This window comes from Myripristis murdjan, chromosome 12 (genome assembly GCF_902150065.1).
Source record: "Myripristis murdjan chromosome 12, fMyrMur1.1, whole genome shotgun sequence".
NCBI classification, from domain to species: Eukaryota; Metazoa; Chordata; class Actinopteri; order Holocentriformes; family Holocentridae; genus Myripristis; species Myripristis murdjan.
In genome coordinates, this window is record NC_043991.1 from 30,224,255 (window position 1) to 30,243,410 (window position 19,156).

The following is a 19,156-nucleotide window of genomic DNA, read 5'->3' on the forward strand; positions in this document are numbered from 1 at the left end:
CTGCTAGTACTGAAGCTTGAATGTTGTATTGTTGAGTTTATGGGCTCTAGTTTCACAGACCGGATGAGGCAGGGGCGGAGCGCAGCTGCGTTTCGCCAACTGGGTGTGGCCAGGTGGATTTTGCAAGTTTGGCACGCCGTGGCGCAAGTACTCCGCCGTCCCTCCTACCGGCACAAGGGAGGAGAGAAGGTGTGCAGTGGGTTTGACACAGCCGATTCACTTTAAACCAATCAAACGAACCCCTGCCCTCGCCTTTAAAATGCGCTGCGCGAAGGCGTAATGAACATTTACACAATTGACATTGAGGTCTACTGCCGCAGGCAACGTGGAGCCGGTGTAGTGGAAGTTTGGCTGACTGGCACGCAGTGCGCACACGTGCGCACACCAAAACCTCACAGGCAGGCTTCCGGAATGTCAGGCACATTAACAATGCAGTAAATACCAACAAAAAACACTATTCAATGCTACTATCTCAATCAGCACATACATTTATCTCCATATTGACTGTCCCGTCACAACTGATGTCAGATCAAAGGAGATTGGCACCGTTTGTGCTGATTGTGAGGTTTTGGTGACGTGTGCGCACTGCGCGCCGGTCAGCCAAACTTATTTACTTACTTATTTAACTTAATTATGCTGGCTGCGCTCCGCCTTGCGTTGAAAGTAGACCTGGTTTCAGATGGCGAGCTTTGGGCGCACCTGGACGAAGCCTTTTGGCATGAAACTGTCACTGCACCAAGCTGAAACTGTTGACACCTCCCCCTGCTGCCACTCCCATCTCGGCGTACGTCGGTCGGCCAAACTACCAAACTGTGCGCCCCTCGGGTTGCGCTCACTGCGCCACCCTGCGCTGCACCGGGAAACTTTTTTGGATCATGTGTTGAAGCTGTGTGATACCTTTATCTTTCCGAGTGGTGAAGTTAAGTGGGGTTTTTTTGGCCTGAAGAAAATATTGCTAGTCATCTTCTATTGTTTTGATGAGTGGATTGAAATTTAAGTGCACCAGCTTTGACAGCTAGGGGAAAATGTTAATACTTAGGTATCTTATGGTATCTGTGTTGGGAGGGATGGGTGGTGGTATGGCTGCTGGATTCCAACTCTTTTTAGAGAGCTGAAATAATGCAGATTTTTTTCCATTTTATTAAGTAATATGAAACTGCTGAGAATCTACTGAGTAGATGCATGGTTTCTTGAAATTGGTTCTATAGACACAGTAAAATATCATCTGCATACAAGCTTATTTTATGGTTTATCATGGTAGATTGAACACCTTTGATGAGATTATTCTGGCGGACTGCTGCGTCAAGTGGTTCGATGTATATGGCGAAGAAGGAAGGAGAGAGTGGGCATCCTTGTCTTGTCCACCTGTGTAGTGTGAAACTGGATGATGTTATTCTCTTGATTGTGACTACTGTTTTTGGTGACTTATATAGTGTTTTGACCCAGCTGATAAATTATTTTCCTAATCCAAATTTGTGTAGTGTAGTGAATAGAAATGACCAGTAGATTTCCTTCAAAGGCTTTCTCTGCATCTAATAAAGCTTTTATTGTTGTCTTGCGTGACCTGATGGATTATGTTGAATAGTCTGCATGAGTTATTGCTTGCATGTCTTCCTTTGATGAAACCTGTTTGATCAATGTGGATTATAGATAGGGTGACAGTTTTGATTTTGGTGGACAATGCTTTGCTGCTGCTGATTTTTATGTCTCTGTGTCTGGTGGGATAGAGGATGGTAGCTGGATGGGAGGGTGGCATTTTTATGTGGTTTTAGAATTACTGGTAGGATTTTACGGGTTTTTTATTAATTCTTGTGTCATTCTGAAAAACGGGTGAGATGGTTTGCCAGAAATGTCTAAAAAACTTAGCAGGGAAGCCAGCTGGACCTGGTGCTTTATTTGAGGGAATTAGCCTAAGTGCTTTATGATATTCTTCCACTGTGAAGGCTTTGTCTAACGACTGAGTGTGTTCAAAGTGCTTGTGTCTTAGTTGCTGTATTAAGAACTGTTTTTTCATTTGTTATATCAGATACGTCTAATTCATATTTTCTTAATGTATTAAAATTTTCTTCTGTTGCTGACCACACCTTGATGTGGCTGGCTGGTCTCAGGCCTGGCAGATTGGCTGCTTTGAGCAATGGGCATTGATTTAATTGGCAGATGAGAGGCAGTGCAAGTTCAAACATGAGAAGCAGTCAAAAATAATGCTCAAAATTTGAGCACTTACTGCCAAGTGCATGGAACCTGTCTAAATGTAGCAATAACTCCGTGCAAAGCCACCCTACCCTATATTTTTTTCTCAGTAACTTTAACTAATCACAATTACATTTGTTTTGTGATTTAATTACATGTAACTAGTTTCAGGCAGTGGCAGGGCCCATTTGGACAGCAGGGACCCCTGTGTTCGCTGCAAATATATTGGGTTAAAAACGTGTAAGCTTAACTAGATCAAAAGCAAAAGGTAAACACAGCTTCTTCCAAACTGGCTGCCTCACCTTCGCTATTTAGGCTGAATCAGAAATATTCCCACCAGACTGACACGCTTTCCTTTTGTGCTAGTTGTTCTCGTTTGGTTGTTTGCTTGCCATTTTTCCTTTAGATATGCTACTGCTGCCTTTCATTGATCAGTGGCTGCTGCTGTACTACAGGTCTAGCTGCAGTGGAAGAAAGACATGAAAAGACCCTTTCTTTCTAAGATGATTGTACAAAGATCATAAAAAAGCAGCAGACATATGTGGTAACATTTTCCATTCCCCTATATAGCCCTGTCAAATACGCCAAGTCTACAGAACCTCAGTTTGAACTTCAACTGAACTTCAAACTGTCTGTTTATGTGAAAAGTCAAGCTGTTGCACAATGGCTTTTGTCCTGTTCAGCATCCACCTACACAGCATGTCCATACTCTGTCACATAACAATTCTAAAAGAAGAAGAAGAAGAAAATCAAATGCAGATGAAGAATCAGCCTGGGCAAAGCCAAGTGGTGCAAAGTTTTTAAAACATTACATATTGACATATGGACAACATATTGCAGTCATGTGACACAAGAGGTGTAAACTGAAGTGTAGAGCACCATTTGGTGAGTAAGCATGCAATCATACACAAATTCATGCACACATGTCTCTGAATCCCTGCAGGCAATAAAATGTAACAACATCAAAATCCAAAATAATAAAATTAGAAACCTTAGTGAAAAGATTCATATTACTTTATCTTATATTCAGTATATTTATATGTAAATTCAAACTTCATGATATTCCAGATACATTTCTGGAATTTATAATCCTGACACTGAAGATGTGGATATATTTAGCCTTTTTCAGTGGGCATTATAATGAGGGAAAATGACTGCACTTTGACTACATGTGCAGTCATCACATCGTCTTGAGTTTTAAACAAATACAGGATGCTGTGTATTGATTTTCATTCACTCTACACTGGTTCTTATCAGTGTCTGCCAGGAACAAATACATCAGGAAATTCTGAATGAATTCTTCTCATGCTGTTGACATACTGTAACATGACATTGGCATAAAATCCATCCTGACTCCAATGTAGATGGAGCATGTTTTCATCTTCCATACTGCTCAGTGTGTTTCATACTAACAGCATGTGGTTACAGTGAAACACAAAGAACCCAGATGGCACTTCCTGAGTTGCAAATGTGGTCCGATTTTAACACATGACTGGCTGACTGCCCCCACCTACTTTACTACTCTACTGAACACACACGCACACACACACGTCCAAGAAAGAAAGTGTTTCCATTTCTGCTGTTGCATCTTCCTTACACATTAAAAAGAATTGGTTAGAAAGAAGTCAAAAATGTCAAGTAATGCTAAATTAAACTATTGAACTCGATCTTCTGAGCAGAAAAAAAAAAAAAAAAAGTGGAGAAATTGGGGTAATGGTAGCCCTTCAGGCTTCTAACGTCTACCTAACAGCAGCATTCAGCTGAGTTTAATAGGTCTAGGTGAACCATTCTGGCAATTTTTTGGCCAGTTGTCGGCAAGAGTATGCTTTTAGTGTATGTTGTGTTTTGCATGTACATAATACAGACAGTCCCCGGTGACAGCCCTCCCCTGGGAGGAACAAATAATTTAAAATCAAAAGTCTGCAGTCCCAGGGGAACTTGCACGCCACTGTATGCTTCAAAGCATGCACCCACCAACACAAACAAATACACATCTGTAAATGTAAAACAGGAGTAATCACTTGTGGCTCCCGATAGTTTGATTAGTAATATTCATGTCTGTCAGTGCTTGAATGTTTTATATTACACCCTTTCAGTGTGTTTTCGCAGCATGTCAGCGATTTTTCTACCTAGTAAAATTAAGTATAGTATTGTAGCATAAAAAAATATTGTTTAAATAAAATACTAGAAATACACTCAGTGGCCACATTATTAGATCCACCTGCACAATCCAATCCAATCCAATCCAACTGTTGTGCCATACAGTTTCCTTTTCTGATGCCTGTAATTCTCAGGGTTTCTTTTTGTCACAGTAATAGAGGTGTTGCATTTTATTGAGAACTGCTTCTAATATTCTGCCCAACTCGTGTATATAAATAAGGAGAACAAAAAATAGAAACACCTCTCAACATAATGTAGTCCTGTACAAGACCTCTGCAAACTACAACCTCAATAATAAAAATAGAATTAAGTTGACACATTCTCCACAATGTCAACACAAACTGAACGTTATAAACTTTGTTGAAAGGTTGAAGCTGCTGAGCTGAACTGCATTACTTTGTACAGGTGGGCCTGATAAAGTGACACTGAGTGGATGTAGAAAAAAAAAAGTCATAATAAAGAACAAGATGTTAACAATGCACTGACCTCTGATCTGTGCAGAGTGGCTAATTTTCTGTTGTTCATCTGATTTCCTCAGTGTGGCAAACTTCTATTGGTCAGTGTTTCACATTATAAAAAAAGAGAAGTAGAGCCATCAAACACTTAAGGAAGTAGCTGAAATGAGGAAGCTTAACAGCTCCCCAGCTCAGGCTTTATCATTACAGTGATGAGAAACTTGTACTCTGCTCCGGCCAGCCAACAATCTTTGAGAAATTGTAAGTACTTTGCCAAATTAATATAGCTTTTTAGGTTCCTTTAGTTTATTTCAAGGCTAATTTCTTGTTAAAGAAAATGGATTTAAGATGACCTATTCACATCCTGTTCAGGCAGCTGCTGGCTGACTATGGCTTTCTCACTGAACAACTGGAAGCTTCACTAGAGGAGGATCAACAGTCGCAAACAAACTGACCACGGCATATACAGTAAGTGGAGCAATTTTCATCGTTTTTTTTTTTCCTTTTGTGGTGAAGATAGACAGCCTTTGGTCTTTCCATCCTTGGTCTTATTTTGTCATAATGGTCATTAATTTGGAAACATGGTGTGCAGCCTTAAAGGGCATCAATGCTGCCCGTATCGCTGGGTTTTACACATGCAGTCGTGTACTCAGAACAAAAATGAAACAAACACTGACCCTGGAAATATCAAACAGGGCGCCACAAAATCACAAAGACATGTTTTTTTTACTCTGGATCTTGAGAAGTCAGCACAAAGCATTTCTCCTTTCCAGCATTCTAGAAATATTTCTGAAAGTTTCTTTCCTTTTTCTTGCCAGAGGAGAGTTATTTTTTTAATTTTATGTGGCACACCCTGCAGTGGTGCTGTCACAACAATGAAGCAAGTGAACATGCCATATTATTGTCATCACTTGATTTTTTGGTTTGCTTTAAAAATGTATTGGTTACATTTAAAGAGTATTTTAATTCTTTAGGTGCACAAGTGTGATTTATTTATTCCAATTTATTCGAAAATCCAGATTAAAGAAGTTATTAAAATGATTCATAGAGTGTACATTTTTGCACAGCCAAAGAAATTATTTCCAGCTGCTGGAAACTCATTCTCCTCAACTTACATTTACCTTTAATATATTATTGTTCTTATAGGTTTGTTGATTTGTTTGTTTGTTTGTTTGTTTTTGAGGCATGTACATTCACCTAGCTGGCAGTTTTCACTTGTCCTTTTGGCTTTGGATTAATTGAACTGTTGGGTGCTTTCAAGCCTTTCAAGACATTCCCTTTACCTTTTGAAATAATCACTCTTTATATATGATTGAAACCATTCCTGCAGTGTTTTAATAAGAACTCATCCCTATAGTCATCATGTCAGACAATCCAGAGAATATGAGAGTGGTACCAGAGAAACCACTCCTATTCTGCATTATTAAGCACTGTGTTATTCAGTCAAGCTAAAAATAACTTTCTTTTACTTGCTATTCTATGATTCTATGATTGTGTATTTTAATTCTGTTGTGTTGGCCACAGACCCTGCACCCTGTATTCTCTATTGCAATAGAGAATACATTTACAGTGCTTTTACATTTATGCTGTAATGCATATTTATAGCCAGTGGGTTTTCCCATTATAATTCAGGAAAAGTTATGATGAAGTCACTGCCTCCGCTTTCCTTAAGTTTTTTTTCTTTTTGGAAACAACTCAGAAAGTTAGGCTTTCTTTTTTCTTTTTTCTGTCTTTATTACTGCAGTGAAGTGGTGTGTGCCACCCATTTATGAAGTTGATTTGTTCATGAGGTATTCCTGTGATCATTTCATAATTATGAAATATCATGTATGAATGGTGACTTTGTTCAGCAATTGCCGTCCTATTTGTATGATCTGTATGTTATTTAATAGTCAAATACCGGCCGTTCTGACACAAATTAGTTTCTTGTGTGTGTGTTTAAAGTAATAACCTTTTAGTTGATTCTGCCCCCTTTTTTTTAATTTATTTTTTTTTAGATTTCAGCAACAGTCAAGAATCATTACTTGAAAGATTATGTTTTTGGCCTATCTGCTTTATTTGATCGTGACAGTGGAGAGAGACAGGACAGGCAGTGCAGAGACAGAGACAGAGACATGAGGCAAAGGGCTCAGCTCGGGATCAGACCCGCTCAGGACTGAACACATGGAACACACCAAGGCACCGCCCCGAGAATTATCATTATTCATATAGTCATTGTTATTGTGAACAAAGGATACAGTTTAATCACAATTATCTCAATTTAATTTGGGGTTTATTTGTACTTTTGAAAGTGTTTTTGGTGCTTTTATTTGTTTACTGATTTTATTGTTGAGACAATAGACAAAACAAAGTCAATCCAGAGAATATGAGACAAACATGACATAATCCACCCAACAAGCCATGGTTAGACAAGTAAAAAAAAAAAGGATGAGGGGGTGGGGAGGGGGGTGAAGGAAAGTAATAAGTAAATATTAATATTACAATTACAATACAATAAAACAATAAAAAGAAGAAGAGGAAGAAGAAGAAGGAGAAGAAGAAATGAAAGGCTGATAAGTTAAACTACACATTGTGTTTTCCAAATAAGTAGATTAAAAAGAAACCTTCTGACAGTAGGAAAATAAAATCAGAAATGCTTATTACTTTATTTATACTACATTATTAATCCCTGGGGGGAAATTGGGTGAAAATACGCTTGAACAAAAAAGCGTTTTAACTTAGTAGGATTTTTACAAACATTACAACAAATGTTGCAAAACCCAAGGCTGTAATATTTTCAAAATTCATAATTTGTAACACAGTGTTACTGCCGTGCTATTAATTCTTCATAATAATCCTTGTAACTGGCTTGAATTTGGCTATTATGAGGGCATTTTGTTGTCACATGAATTGTATTAACTCTAATAGCTGTTTTCTGTCCGCTCTGGATTTGATCTGTAATTTAGGGCCAAACTGGCAAAATATTCTCGACTACTTATATGCACTGGACTGCTCGAAGGCTTGAAGTAGATCTTTGGAATTCCTCTTGTGATAATCACTGTACTTTGCCAAATTACCTCACAGGTAAAGAATTTTAATGACAGTACATTGTAGCTACATTAAAATAGTAGATTTTGTTAAACTGACACTGTACTTGAAATAATAATTTGGCCATTTTATATCACCAGCTTGAGATTTTTGACAACTTCTCAAGTTTCACGTTACATTTTTTTTGTCATCATAGCAATCAGCTGTCATTTGCCATGATTATGTTTTTTTCTTTTTTCTTTCTTTTTTTTTTTTTTACCATCTCTCATATCTGCCACTGCTTAAAGTGATAAGGAGTCTGTGGGAAGCTCCGCTGTAGAGCTCAGTTGCAAAGATAACTCAAATAGTTTGCGATCACATAAGGAGGCAGTGGTCTCATTTTTCTTTGTAACACAGACTGCTGAGTTTTGTTTGAATGAAGAAGTAGATGCAGCTTCACTGGATATATTCTGAGGGTTTTCTAGATCCCCAGATCCACCAGATTATGTTGGCTCTCCACAAGCATCAGAAACTGGCCAGTTGGATCCATTTGTATCGAGCGGAGTGTCATTGTAGAAGAGAGGAGTAATCTGACTTTGCTTTGTTTGTGCATTCAATTTATTTTGTTATTTCCAAATTTGGAATAAAATTATAAAAACAGCATTAAAACTTATTTATTTGAACATATTTTTAAGCTTCAGTGAAGCCCAGAACACTCAGCGAGAGTGCAGGATAATCCCCGGTGCTGATTGGTCCTGACAGTCAGGTCAGCGCTGCACTACAAAATGAGATAGTTAAAGGAAATGCACCATAATGAGTGCACAGCCACATCAATCTGATGCAGAGGCCTGCGCCCCCAGTTCCTCCACTCGGCCTGCCTTGATGCAAAATGAGTTTGCTGCTCTCGTCAGATTTCATGAAAGAACATACGAACATGCGATAACAGTTGAGTTGTTTGATCTCCTCATCAGGTAAACCACAGTGATTAGTGGAGATCATGAAATGATCTCCCTGGGTTCTCCTCTGGGCTGCTCTGCTGCAGCAGTCTGCTCGGGTGTGTTTGTTGTGTCCAGCTACAAAGCGCCCTGCAGGGGGGATAACGGTTTTGGACCTGTAGTGAATTGAACTGAACTGAAGCCAACTGGCATTTGGCTGCCCTTGGTGATATTGTCTATATAGTGAAATCGTGTGCTGTAACCTTGTGCAGTGGTTTTCAAAGCGGGGTCTGGGGACCCCCAGGGGTCCTTGAGGGTCTTCCAGGTGGTCCTCAGGAATAGTTTAATTTCATTGTAATTTAATTCAAAGGAAATTGTTACAATGCACAGGATGCATGAGGGATCTTTGTTCTGGTTTAATGCCACCAAGATTTGTCAGTGCTCATGTATGACTTTAAACAATTTAATTTAATTTCACTTGATTTCTTTCAAAAACACATGGGAAATGACAGCTAGCAAATTAGCTAAAAGTACTGGGAGCATTAATAAAAAAATTCAAAAAATATATTACAAGAAAATATATTACAAGTAATTAAATTAGACTTTTTTATATATTTGTAAAACAATTTTTTAATTTACAAAAAATTCAACAATAAGACAAGCATATATTTGAACCTTATTAAAAATGCTTGTGAAAATCATCTGAACGCAGCCTAAACCAAAATATCTTTTGATATTAGGGTCCATACGGGGCAAAATCACTTCAAATGGGGGTCTGCAGGTTGTTGAATGTCAACGTGGGGCTCCAGAACAAGAAACATTTTGAAAACCTCTGGCCCAGAGTAATTCTACTAGAGATCACCACTCGATATGATTTATTTGATGCAAGGATTTTCCCCCTGAAGCCCAGGGCAGTCCAGCCAGCTCTCACCTCCAGTGATGCAGATGGCCACACCTGGCCGCCCTGGCAAGGTGTGTGAATTTAAAAAATAAATTAAGCTGAACTTTCATTACCTAGTTAAGCGACGTGGTCCTTAATCAGCTCACCAGCCGATTGTTGCTTTTAACCGCCTAATCGTACAGGAGCTTCTCACAAGGAATGCAAATGCAGTGCAGACTATTTTCAACCATGGATTCAAATTGCACAATATAGCATGCCACATAGTTTTTAATTTTTTTTTTTTTTATTATTATTATTATTTTTGAATTTTGCAACAGCAGATTTGTTGCTATAAAAATTGTGCCATCCAATGCCTCTTTGTCTTCGCCTGGTTGTCTGGCCTCCCTTGTTTTGGCTCCAGCAGGATTGTCATGCTGTTGCAATGTCTAGTGAATTAACCCTTTTGAAACCTGATTCACAAATTCACTTGATTTCTTTCAAAAACATGGGGAAAAAGGAGATGAGCAAAGTAGCAAGAAAAAGTAGCAAAAATACATCGGTAAAATGGCAAGAGAAGCAGAAAATTCACACACAAAATAACAGCAAAAAATTACAAGAAATGGACAGAAAATTAGCCAGAAAAAAATACAATGAAACTGTATGTCTAATTTAGTTGTTAAGATGATCTATATAAAAAAAGTCAGATCAGTGATGCAGGATCGACTGGTGGTGAACGCATCTGAACGCAGCTTTCACGAGCATTTCAACTACAGTGAAATCCAGCTATTCCTCATTTTGCTGAGGAACTCCTGGGAGACCCTTGGGGACCCCTGGGGGTCACCGGACCTCACTTTGAGGTATACACTGACCCAGTGTTCTGGTTCTTAAAGTGCTTCCTGTGATACGGTTGTTCCATGTGACGGAGCAGGAGGAACCAGGCGCAGGAAACCAGGCAGGCAGGCTTGAGCAGTGAAACATGTAATATAAACTGAAGGCAGGGTAAACACAAAAACCCCTGGATCCTGGAAACCTGGAAACTTGGAAACAGGTATCACGCAGGCAAACACATGCTGGCAAAAAACCACACACAGTGGTCTGGGTTGGTTTATGACTGAAAGTGTGTGCGCAGCCAGAAATATGCAGATGCATTCTTTGGGTCAGATTTATAAAGCTATGCGTACGTATCCTTCTGACTTTAAATCTCAGTCTTTGTGTAATTGTACAAGCCTCATGCACGCTCCCACAATCAGATATAACTGGAGGTTGACATGCCCCTAATTAGCTCATTTCCTTATAAATACCTGTTGCTGCTAAAAATGAATAAACTAAAACTAAAAGGACACCATCGCTGTCATTACGCACAGCCATTATGCACGGCTCAACCTGTTTATAGCTCATCATAATTATTATTAATTGATCACACATGTGCCTCTAAATAAATCCACCCATCAGTACTTCTGTGTTTGTGTGACACAGACAACAGACATTTTCTTCCTTATAAATATGATCATATAAAAATAGATAAATAGCCTTGTACAAAATCATTCTTGCACAATGAAATTGAATATTGAGGACACTCACTATACTGATGTATAGTGAGTGTCCTCAGTTCTAATTTAAGTTCTAATTATAATGTTGCCTAGATTCCCCTTTCTTGTTATTTTCTGCCACTTCTTCAGCAGCCTGCAGCTCAAACTCTGTGGACGCACGATGAGAAATGTGCGGGAAGGTGCGCACGTTCTCGTCACACTATTTCTTTTTTTAAGTAAAGTTTTAAGTAAATAGTGAGAAAATAGTGTAGAAAATAGCGTATGCATGTTTCTGTGCGTACACAGCGTTTACACATCTGGCCCCAGAACTGACCGGAGAGCAGGACTTAAGTACTAACTGGACTAATTGGCAGGAAAAAGCAAGAGAGTGAAAACACAAGCAAAACAGAAACTAACAAACAGCGCAGACAGGGGAACTTGTGAAAAGGTGAGCTCGGCATGCCGTCTGCAACCTGTAAGTGATACTGCCGTGATAAATTTACTCTGCACTACTGTTCTTTCATGTGGCGTGTTCATGTGTTCATGTGAGAATGTGTGTGTGAGCTCAAGTGCATGCAGTTATCACAGCCTGTTTTCTGATTCTCCGTCATGTCATGTCTCATTTATGGGCCATATATGGCCATAGACTATAGTTTGATGAATCCAGACTGAAGGGAACAAAACTACATGGGAATTTAAATAAAAGCACGTCAGACTATGGCTGAAGAGTTTCTGCAGGTATCGGTGTGAAATGTAATGATTTAGAAGTTAGAGTTAGAAGGTGTTTTGCAAAATGTATCCATCATTACGAGTGTGTGGCATTGAAAAAGGTGTGGCTCAAGTCTCTAACATCATGTCCTATTTAGCCTACATCTGTGTCTGCAGATGTTTCTAAACACAGTGCACTGGCTGGAGGTAAGATGATGCATTCTGCTTGTTGCCATAAGAACCCACAATCATATACCTTGACTGAATAGACAACAGTGATTAGTTGAAACTACATCTTTGGACAATACTGAAATTCTATTTATTTATTTATTTATTTATTTATTTATTTATTTATTATTTTACAGGAAAGAGTCTAAAAGTAACACCACAGATGTTAAATATGTTATAATTAAACTGGCCTGACTCATTTAAAAACTGTTTTGCAGCAGGTTCCTGTTCTGCATCTGCGACAGTGGATGTGGGCCAGTGACGGGGAAAAAAAATTATAGAGTCAGAGAAGGCGGGTAATAATAAAAAAAAAAAAAACTCAGACTTTCCAAGATTTCAGTCATAAATTTACAACAAAAAAACTCAGGCTTGCAGCTGATGACCTCATCAAATTCGACTTTGCAATGGGATTTCGTAACAAGGAAATCCTGCTGATTTGAGCTCACAATCACAGTATTGTTTTCTTCTGAATCGGCCCAAGTCACAGCAGCGTCTCTTCAAAGTCCAGATGCTGTGACTTTATAATCTCAGAATTTTCTAGTGATTATCCCTCATAAATTTCAGATTTTTTTCTCATATTTTTTTGTCTTTAGTCTCAGAATTTGAGTATTTTGTCACAAATTTGTGACTTTATACTATCAGAATTTTCAAGTTTTTTCTCATAAATTTATGAGTTTTTTCTCGTAAATGTACCACTTTAATCTCAAAGAGTTTTTTACTTAAAATATTAACCCCTCCTCCCTGGCTCTGTAAATTTTTTTTCTTATAATGGCTGTAATAGGCCGGTGTACACATCCCAATGTAAAATAAACAAAAAGCGGTCATTAAAACAAAACGACAAACAAAGCATAACAGGGGTGAGTGAGATGGTGTGTGTGAGCTGAAATCAGTGGTGACAGGCGTGGCCTTCCATCACGTAACGTCTGTAGACCTGCTTGAATTGTGTAATAGAGGTTATTGATCTAAATATACTGCGGGATCTCGTTCCAGATTGTAGTGTGTGTGTGAAAAAACGACCTCTGACCATAGCTGTTTTTGTAAGCCAGTATTGGGATCTAGTGATGCGTTCCTGACTTGTGTTGTGTCTTGGAAGTAGAGCAGTAAGTATTGGAGGAAAGTTATTATTTTGGACCTGAAAGTAGAATTGAATGGATAGATCTTTGGTTTCATTTTTGACTGTAAGGGTGTGAACAATGTGTCTAAAATGAAACAATACATTTGTGTGGAGCAATTACTAGACCTATTTTCTTATGAGTCTTGACTCATAAGACTCTTATGTGTTTATGTGTCTGTAGAATCTTCTTCAGAGCTGAGGAAGCTTCTTGGATGAGAAGTGAAATGTCTTCAAGAATCTATAAAAAACAGTCCATCTGACTTTGATTCAACTCTATGTGGAGAACACTGTGTTGTTCAATATACAGCAGGTCTATGATGAATTTCCAAGTAAAAAGGTTCAGTGCTCAGCCTACATTACTCACCTCCACATGTTTGTGCCAGAGGTCTTTTCTTCTCTATAATTTCTTTCATATGGCACTCAGTACAGTTGATTAATCTGCATGTGATGTTTTTTAAGGATTCACCCTAGTGTTGATAGAGAGGCCTGATAGTATTGAGAAGTGTGTGGGCACTAAGGGTTTGAATATCTCTGAGGTGTATCGCCTCAGTGGTCAAAACCGTCTTCACAACAGCTCTTTTTTTGTTCCTCTGAGAATATGGGGCCCCTTCCTCCTTGACGTTTTTGGCCCTCTACCCTTTGTAGACCAATCAAAAGACATGTAAAATGTCACAGTGCAGCGCTCAAGGCATAGTTTCAAACATGGAAGCACTGATGTGGTGCATGTAGCAGGCTGTACTGATTTGTAGTGCAGGCAGTAGAGACAAGTTGTTTCTCACCTGTGCTCATGTCAAAATGTCCAGCAGGTAAACTGTTGCAACAGTTTACCTGCTGAGGTTGGCCTGAACTCTCAGTGTTAACCCATGGTTTCCTCCATGGTCAACCAATATTCCTCTAATGTCTTCTAAAAATGGGCTCCTCTTCTATTTTGTCTGCATCCTCCTTCAGATCTACCTCTTCCTCTTCCTCTTTCTCATCCTCTCTCTACCCTTCCTCCACAGGCTCTCCCGCTCATCCTCGCTCTTCCTCTTCCTCTTGCTGCAGTGTTGCCTTGCCATTTTGAAATGGCAAACAAGTGACATTATTCTGTGTTCCTGTGTGCTATGTAGAAAACCATGTGCAGCGTGTTGTAAAAAGTGCCATGTTGAATTGCAAATTGGGTGCAAAGCACAAAATGTGTTCACAGTGTTAGAGGGCAGAGCTGAGCTTTTGCTCTCTGAGCGTCACTTTCAGTAATTGTGCTTAATGTGTTATGTGGTGGCAATTTGAACAACTGTAACTGAAACTCATTGAACTCGCCGTTGCTGAGCCGACATTTATTTCAGCAGGCGGTGGTTCACTTTTGGACATTCAGTGGAATGTTAGGTTGTGTTAACAACGTGATGGGACTGTGGTCCATGGTGTGCAGGACCATGTTAGTTGGCTCCAGGAAGTTAGCTAAGTGCTCTGAGCAGCTACGTGTGGTTTTCTTATCTAGCTGCCAAACAATTCTTTTCAAGTCATGATTTTAGTGTGACTTTACATCACCAATTATCATGCCAAGGCTTAAAATGTACCTGCTTTATCATCAAACCAGGCTCCAAAACCATGCTGCAGCAACCAGCAGGGCATATATGCACTACAAAAACTCAAAATCTTACCAAGATTATTTGTCTTATTTCAAGTCAAAAATGTCTTATTCCTAGTCAAAATATCTCATTACACTTAAAATAAGACATGATCACCTCAGAAGTAACTTGTTTTTAGACAATTGTCTCTTGTTTCAAGTGAAAATTTGCTTGAAACAAGTGAAAATTTGCTTGTTTCATTGGCAAAATTTGTTGCTTGTTTCTAGCTAATTTTCACTTATTTCAAGTGAATTTTCACTTTTTCCACTGGCAAATTTTGCCAATGAAACAAGCAAATTTTCACTTGTTTCAAGTGAATTTTCACTTGAAACAACAAAATTGTCTAAAAACAATTTACTCCTGAGGTGATCATGTCTTATTTTTAGTGTAATGAGATATTTTGACTAGAAATACGACATTTTTGACTTGAAATAAGACAAATAATCTTGGTAAGATTTTGCGTTTTTGCAGTGTGTGAGGCTGGTGAGTACCTGCTGGGTACCTGAACCTGCCGAGACACGCTGCAGCACAAAGCCTGTAGCGGGGAAAAGTGATGCTTGTCTCCTTTTTAAAGAAACATCCTGTGTAGAATGTATGATTTTTTTTTTTTTAATTAAATTTGTTAGTCATATTCTACACAGGAGGTTTATTTAAAAAGAAGACAAACTTAAATGTATTTTCCAATGACCCAGCCCTCTGCAGAGTGCACCTGATTCTCATTTGCCTGATTGAGAACCCACACAGGATCCACACGCCATTTTGAGGATCCTGTGAGAATATTGCGGACATCAGATTGCTAATAATCCACAGTTTTTGCAGGAGGTTCATTAGACCCTGATGAAACATTCTAAGTTACACAGAGGACCATCTTTTACAGCATTACTCATTTTCAGTGCTGTTAAAGTTTATCTTTACAATCCTCCTTATCCTTACATTTCAAACACAGGATTTTTCCACTCTTCTGTGCAAATTTTATTCATAATTCCTCTGTTTGTTTGTTTTTTTTCCTTTGCCAGTAGGAGCTTTCTTTACAACATTAGAAGTGCAGAAAAGGTTGAGAGAGCAACCATATGTAGATCAGTTAGAATAGGGGTTATCAAACGTTTTGGACCAGGTACCACCTCTGATCACCACAAAGCATTCAAGTACCACCCACAGTCTCACTCTGATCTCACAAGAAGCCGCAGCAAAGTCTCTACGACCCACAAGCACATAGCTGTTTGCATGCACTTGCAACAGGCCACCTCAGTGTGGTACGAACAAATATTAGATGTAAATCAGTTTCTTTGTGCTCAAATTGAGTCCCCCGCCACACCCAGCCAGCCAACCACCCACCCACCCACACACACACACACACACACACACGCCAAAAGTTAAAAAGAAAAGCAAATGAAGTGCTTAGTATTTCAGTGAGAGGGGTGAGCGTACTTCTCACATCAGCTGCTGTATCAGCAATTCTCGGTAGACAAAGTTCTTTACCAGTGGTATGGGTCAACCAAATTTTGCACAGGCTAATGCTGTAGTGTGTGTATGATAAAAAAAAAATGGTAGTATCACTTTAAGTTTAATTTGAAACAGATGGACATAGATGGACAGGGAATAATATTAATACAAACTTAAAGTGTAAAAGGAACAAATCTCAAAAATGGCAGCACGGCATGAGTTTGAGTGATCCTCTATCACACTCATATAAAATATAGAATTTATATAATTTACTGCATACTGCAAAACAAAAAAAGAAATGCAGGTATATTTAAAAAAACAACAACAACCTCACATTCAATTCTATTTTGTTTTTCAGGTGGCTCCATTTACAACTTGTTGGCAGCACGTACGGTCATCATTAAAATGGCTGATAAAGTAAACTCGTTGCCATTCTTCTATGGCAACATAACCCGGGAAGAGTCGGAGGAGTACCTGCGGCAGGCCGGCATGGTTAATGGCTCATACCTGCTACGGCAAAGCCGAAACTATTTGGGGGGCTTTGCTCTGTCAGTGTCCTATACACGGCAGTGCTACCACTACACCATTGAGAGGGAGCCCAATTACACATATGCCATTGCTGGAGGCAAGAGCCACAAGAATCCTGTGGATCTGATCGACTACCACTCGCAGGAGATGGACGGTCTTGTGTGCCTGCTGAAGAAGCCCTGCAACAGGCCCAAGAACATGCAGCCGAAGGTGGGGCCGTTTGAGGACCTGAAGGAGAAGCTCATCCGGGACTATGTAAAGCAGACTTGGAACCTGCAGGTTAGTTACAACCCCACTGTGCTGTCTTTTACCTAGAGCAGGTAATTTGCAGTATTCAGAATGACAAATAAAGGCAGCAGAGCAAGAATACTCCACTTTCAGAAACTGGTTAATTGAATTTGTGAGTTCATAGAACCATTCCTTTGACTTAAATTCCTGTTTATATTGTTAGCAAATTACTTTTATGAATGCAATAAATTGAATGAAAACATCTTTCAGACAGTATCTAAAGTAAATATTTCATATACACCAAGAAATTCACCTCTCTAATGCACCAACCCCTGTCTTGTTATGGGTGTGTTGTTTAGTTTATAACTGCAATTTGACTGAGAGGTTTGATGTCCAGTTTAGTTTGATGATTGTCCACTCAATACCTTGAAAAGGATATGTTATTCTGAAGCAGACTCTCTGGAACACAACACCTAATCTGCACTCTCAGACTTCATTTCTTATACAGTTCATTAATGCACAGCAGTCATAGATGTATGCATTACAGCTGTAAGGCTTCATCGGCGTCTTATACTAAAGAGGAAATGATGCATACATGTACACAGACACACTGAACAGTGAATGAACCTATCATTCCAACCCTCATCTTTCATATAAAATGCTTATGAAGGCCTAACAGGGAAATTACATCACGCATGGATGTGGTGCAACCTGTGTGTTGCAGGAGAATGCTTTCCCTTTAATTCAATGTTATCTCAATTTTTACACGGCTTGTGCGTTTTCTTTTTCAATTCGATGCACATCGTTGTAGGCCGATTTTAATCTACAGTGACAATCCCATCATTGTTAAAACAATTTAGTGAAATATAAATTCAGCACTCAGTTCTTATATAGCCCACACTGGATAACCAACTGTATTATCACAAGATAAAAATCCCCACTTAGAACTTTGTCTTTGTAGACATGGCTTGCACTCTGGCAAGCAACACAAGCGCTGTTAGTGGAGCAGGTAAAATGTTCTGCACTGCTTCTGTGATGTGTCACGAATGTTATCAGCGGGCCTGAAGGGTGAGGCTGAAACGTGTCCGTCTGTCACTGCTCTGCATCATTAAATGGTCCTGGAATTCTGTCTGAGTCCAGATTTTTTAGTTTGAAGGCCAGTTACAGCCAGGAGGGGGAACACTGTTCAATTTCTAAACATCCATTGCAACATGTTTGTAAGTCATAAATTAACTCCAGCTAAGAGTAGGTGCTAACATTAACCCTTTTCTGCCACAGGTAATGGCTTAAAAGCTAATGAAGTAACAAAATACCATAAACCTTGGACTTACACACGATACGATACGATACAACTTTATTGTCAGTAATACTGAAATTGGTTGTACGACACAGGCAGTGACTGTGGTGCTGGGTGCCACCCCAGTCACTTACTAGCTATCCCTTGAGGCCAGATTTCACAGTCACTTATGGACTGTGCAGCTGGTTTTGGAAGGAACAGAAGTCAGTGGATGATTATACTGCAGAGGAGCATGTCGTGAACCCACTGACCCTCCGACTGGCTGTCCCTACACACCATCACTTTACAGTATATTTGCATGGAGCTGCATTTATTTTAACATCTTTCACCCTGTTTATACCTGGGTTTACAGTGTTTTGTGGGTGATCTGAACACAGCTGAACAGCTTATCTTTATCACGTGTCTCTCATGCCCTCACTTTATCTTGGTTTGATTGAAGGAGTAATGTCATCTGCCATTGTGGCAAACTTGGAGAACCAGTTGAGTACTTACTAAAATATAGAATTAAAAGACCATACCAGTGATTTTGCATGTCTAGCTTAATATCCACAAAATGCATGTATGTAAAGTTTCTGCTAACCTTTTCAAAGTGCAAGCAGTCATATTTCAGAACTCCCATATCAGTTTCCCTGCTTTTTATCCAGCCTTTGCTTTCCATTCATTCCACCAATATGAAAATGAACTTTCGGAGACTTCAAACTTTCTTCACACCACTATTCCATCACTGCAATGAAGTCCTCCACATTAGTTTTCCTAAAAGCAGCAGCACTGGTGTGTTTTGAGGACTTGAATTAGTGAATTATCAGTTCTGTGGTTTATGAACTTTCTAAGCCACACAAGCAGAACAT

General features: G+C 39.2%; 1 protein-coding gene across 3 annotated transcripts in view; it reads left to right on the forward strand.

Moving 5' to 3' along the window:
• The first annotated feature begins 4,979 nt into the window (after positions 1-4,979).
• The window catches only part of syk (spleen tyrosine kinase), a 33,172-nt gene continuing 18,995 nt past the window's right edge, over positions 4,980-19,156 (forward strand). For 2 of the 3 annotated variants that reach the window (XM_030065997.1, XM_030065999.1), the window contains exons 1-3: positions 4,980-5,066; positions 5,178-5,273; positions 16,614-17,062. In XM_030065997.1, the coding sequence (XP_029921857.1) occupies positions 16,661-17,062 (402 nt within the window). In that variant the 5' untranslated portion in view covers positions 4,980-5,066; positions 5,178-5,273; positions 16,614-16,660. The remainder of the gene's footprint in view (positions 5,067-5,177; positions 5,274-16,613; positions 17,063-19,156) is intronic. The other variant, XM_030065998.1, reaches the window with a different exon arrangement.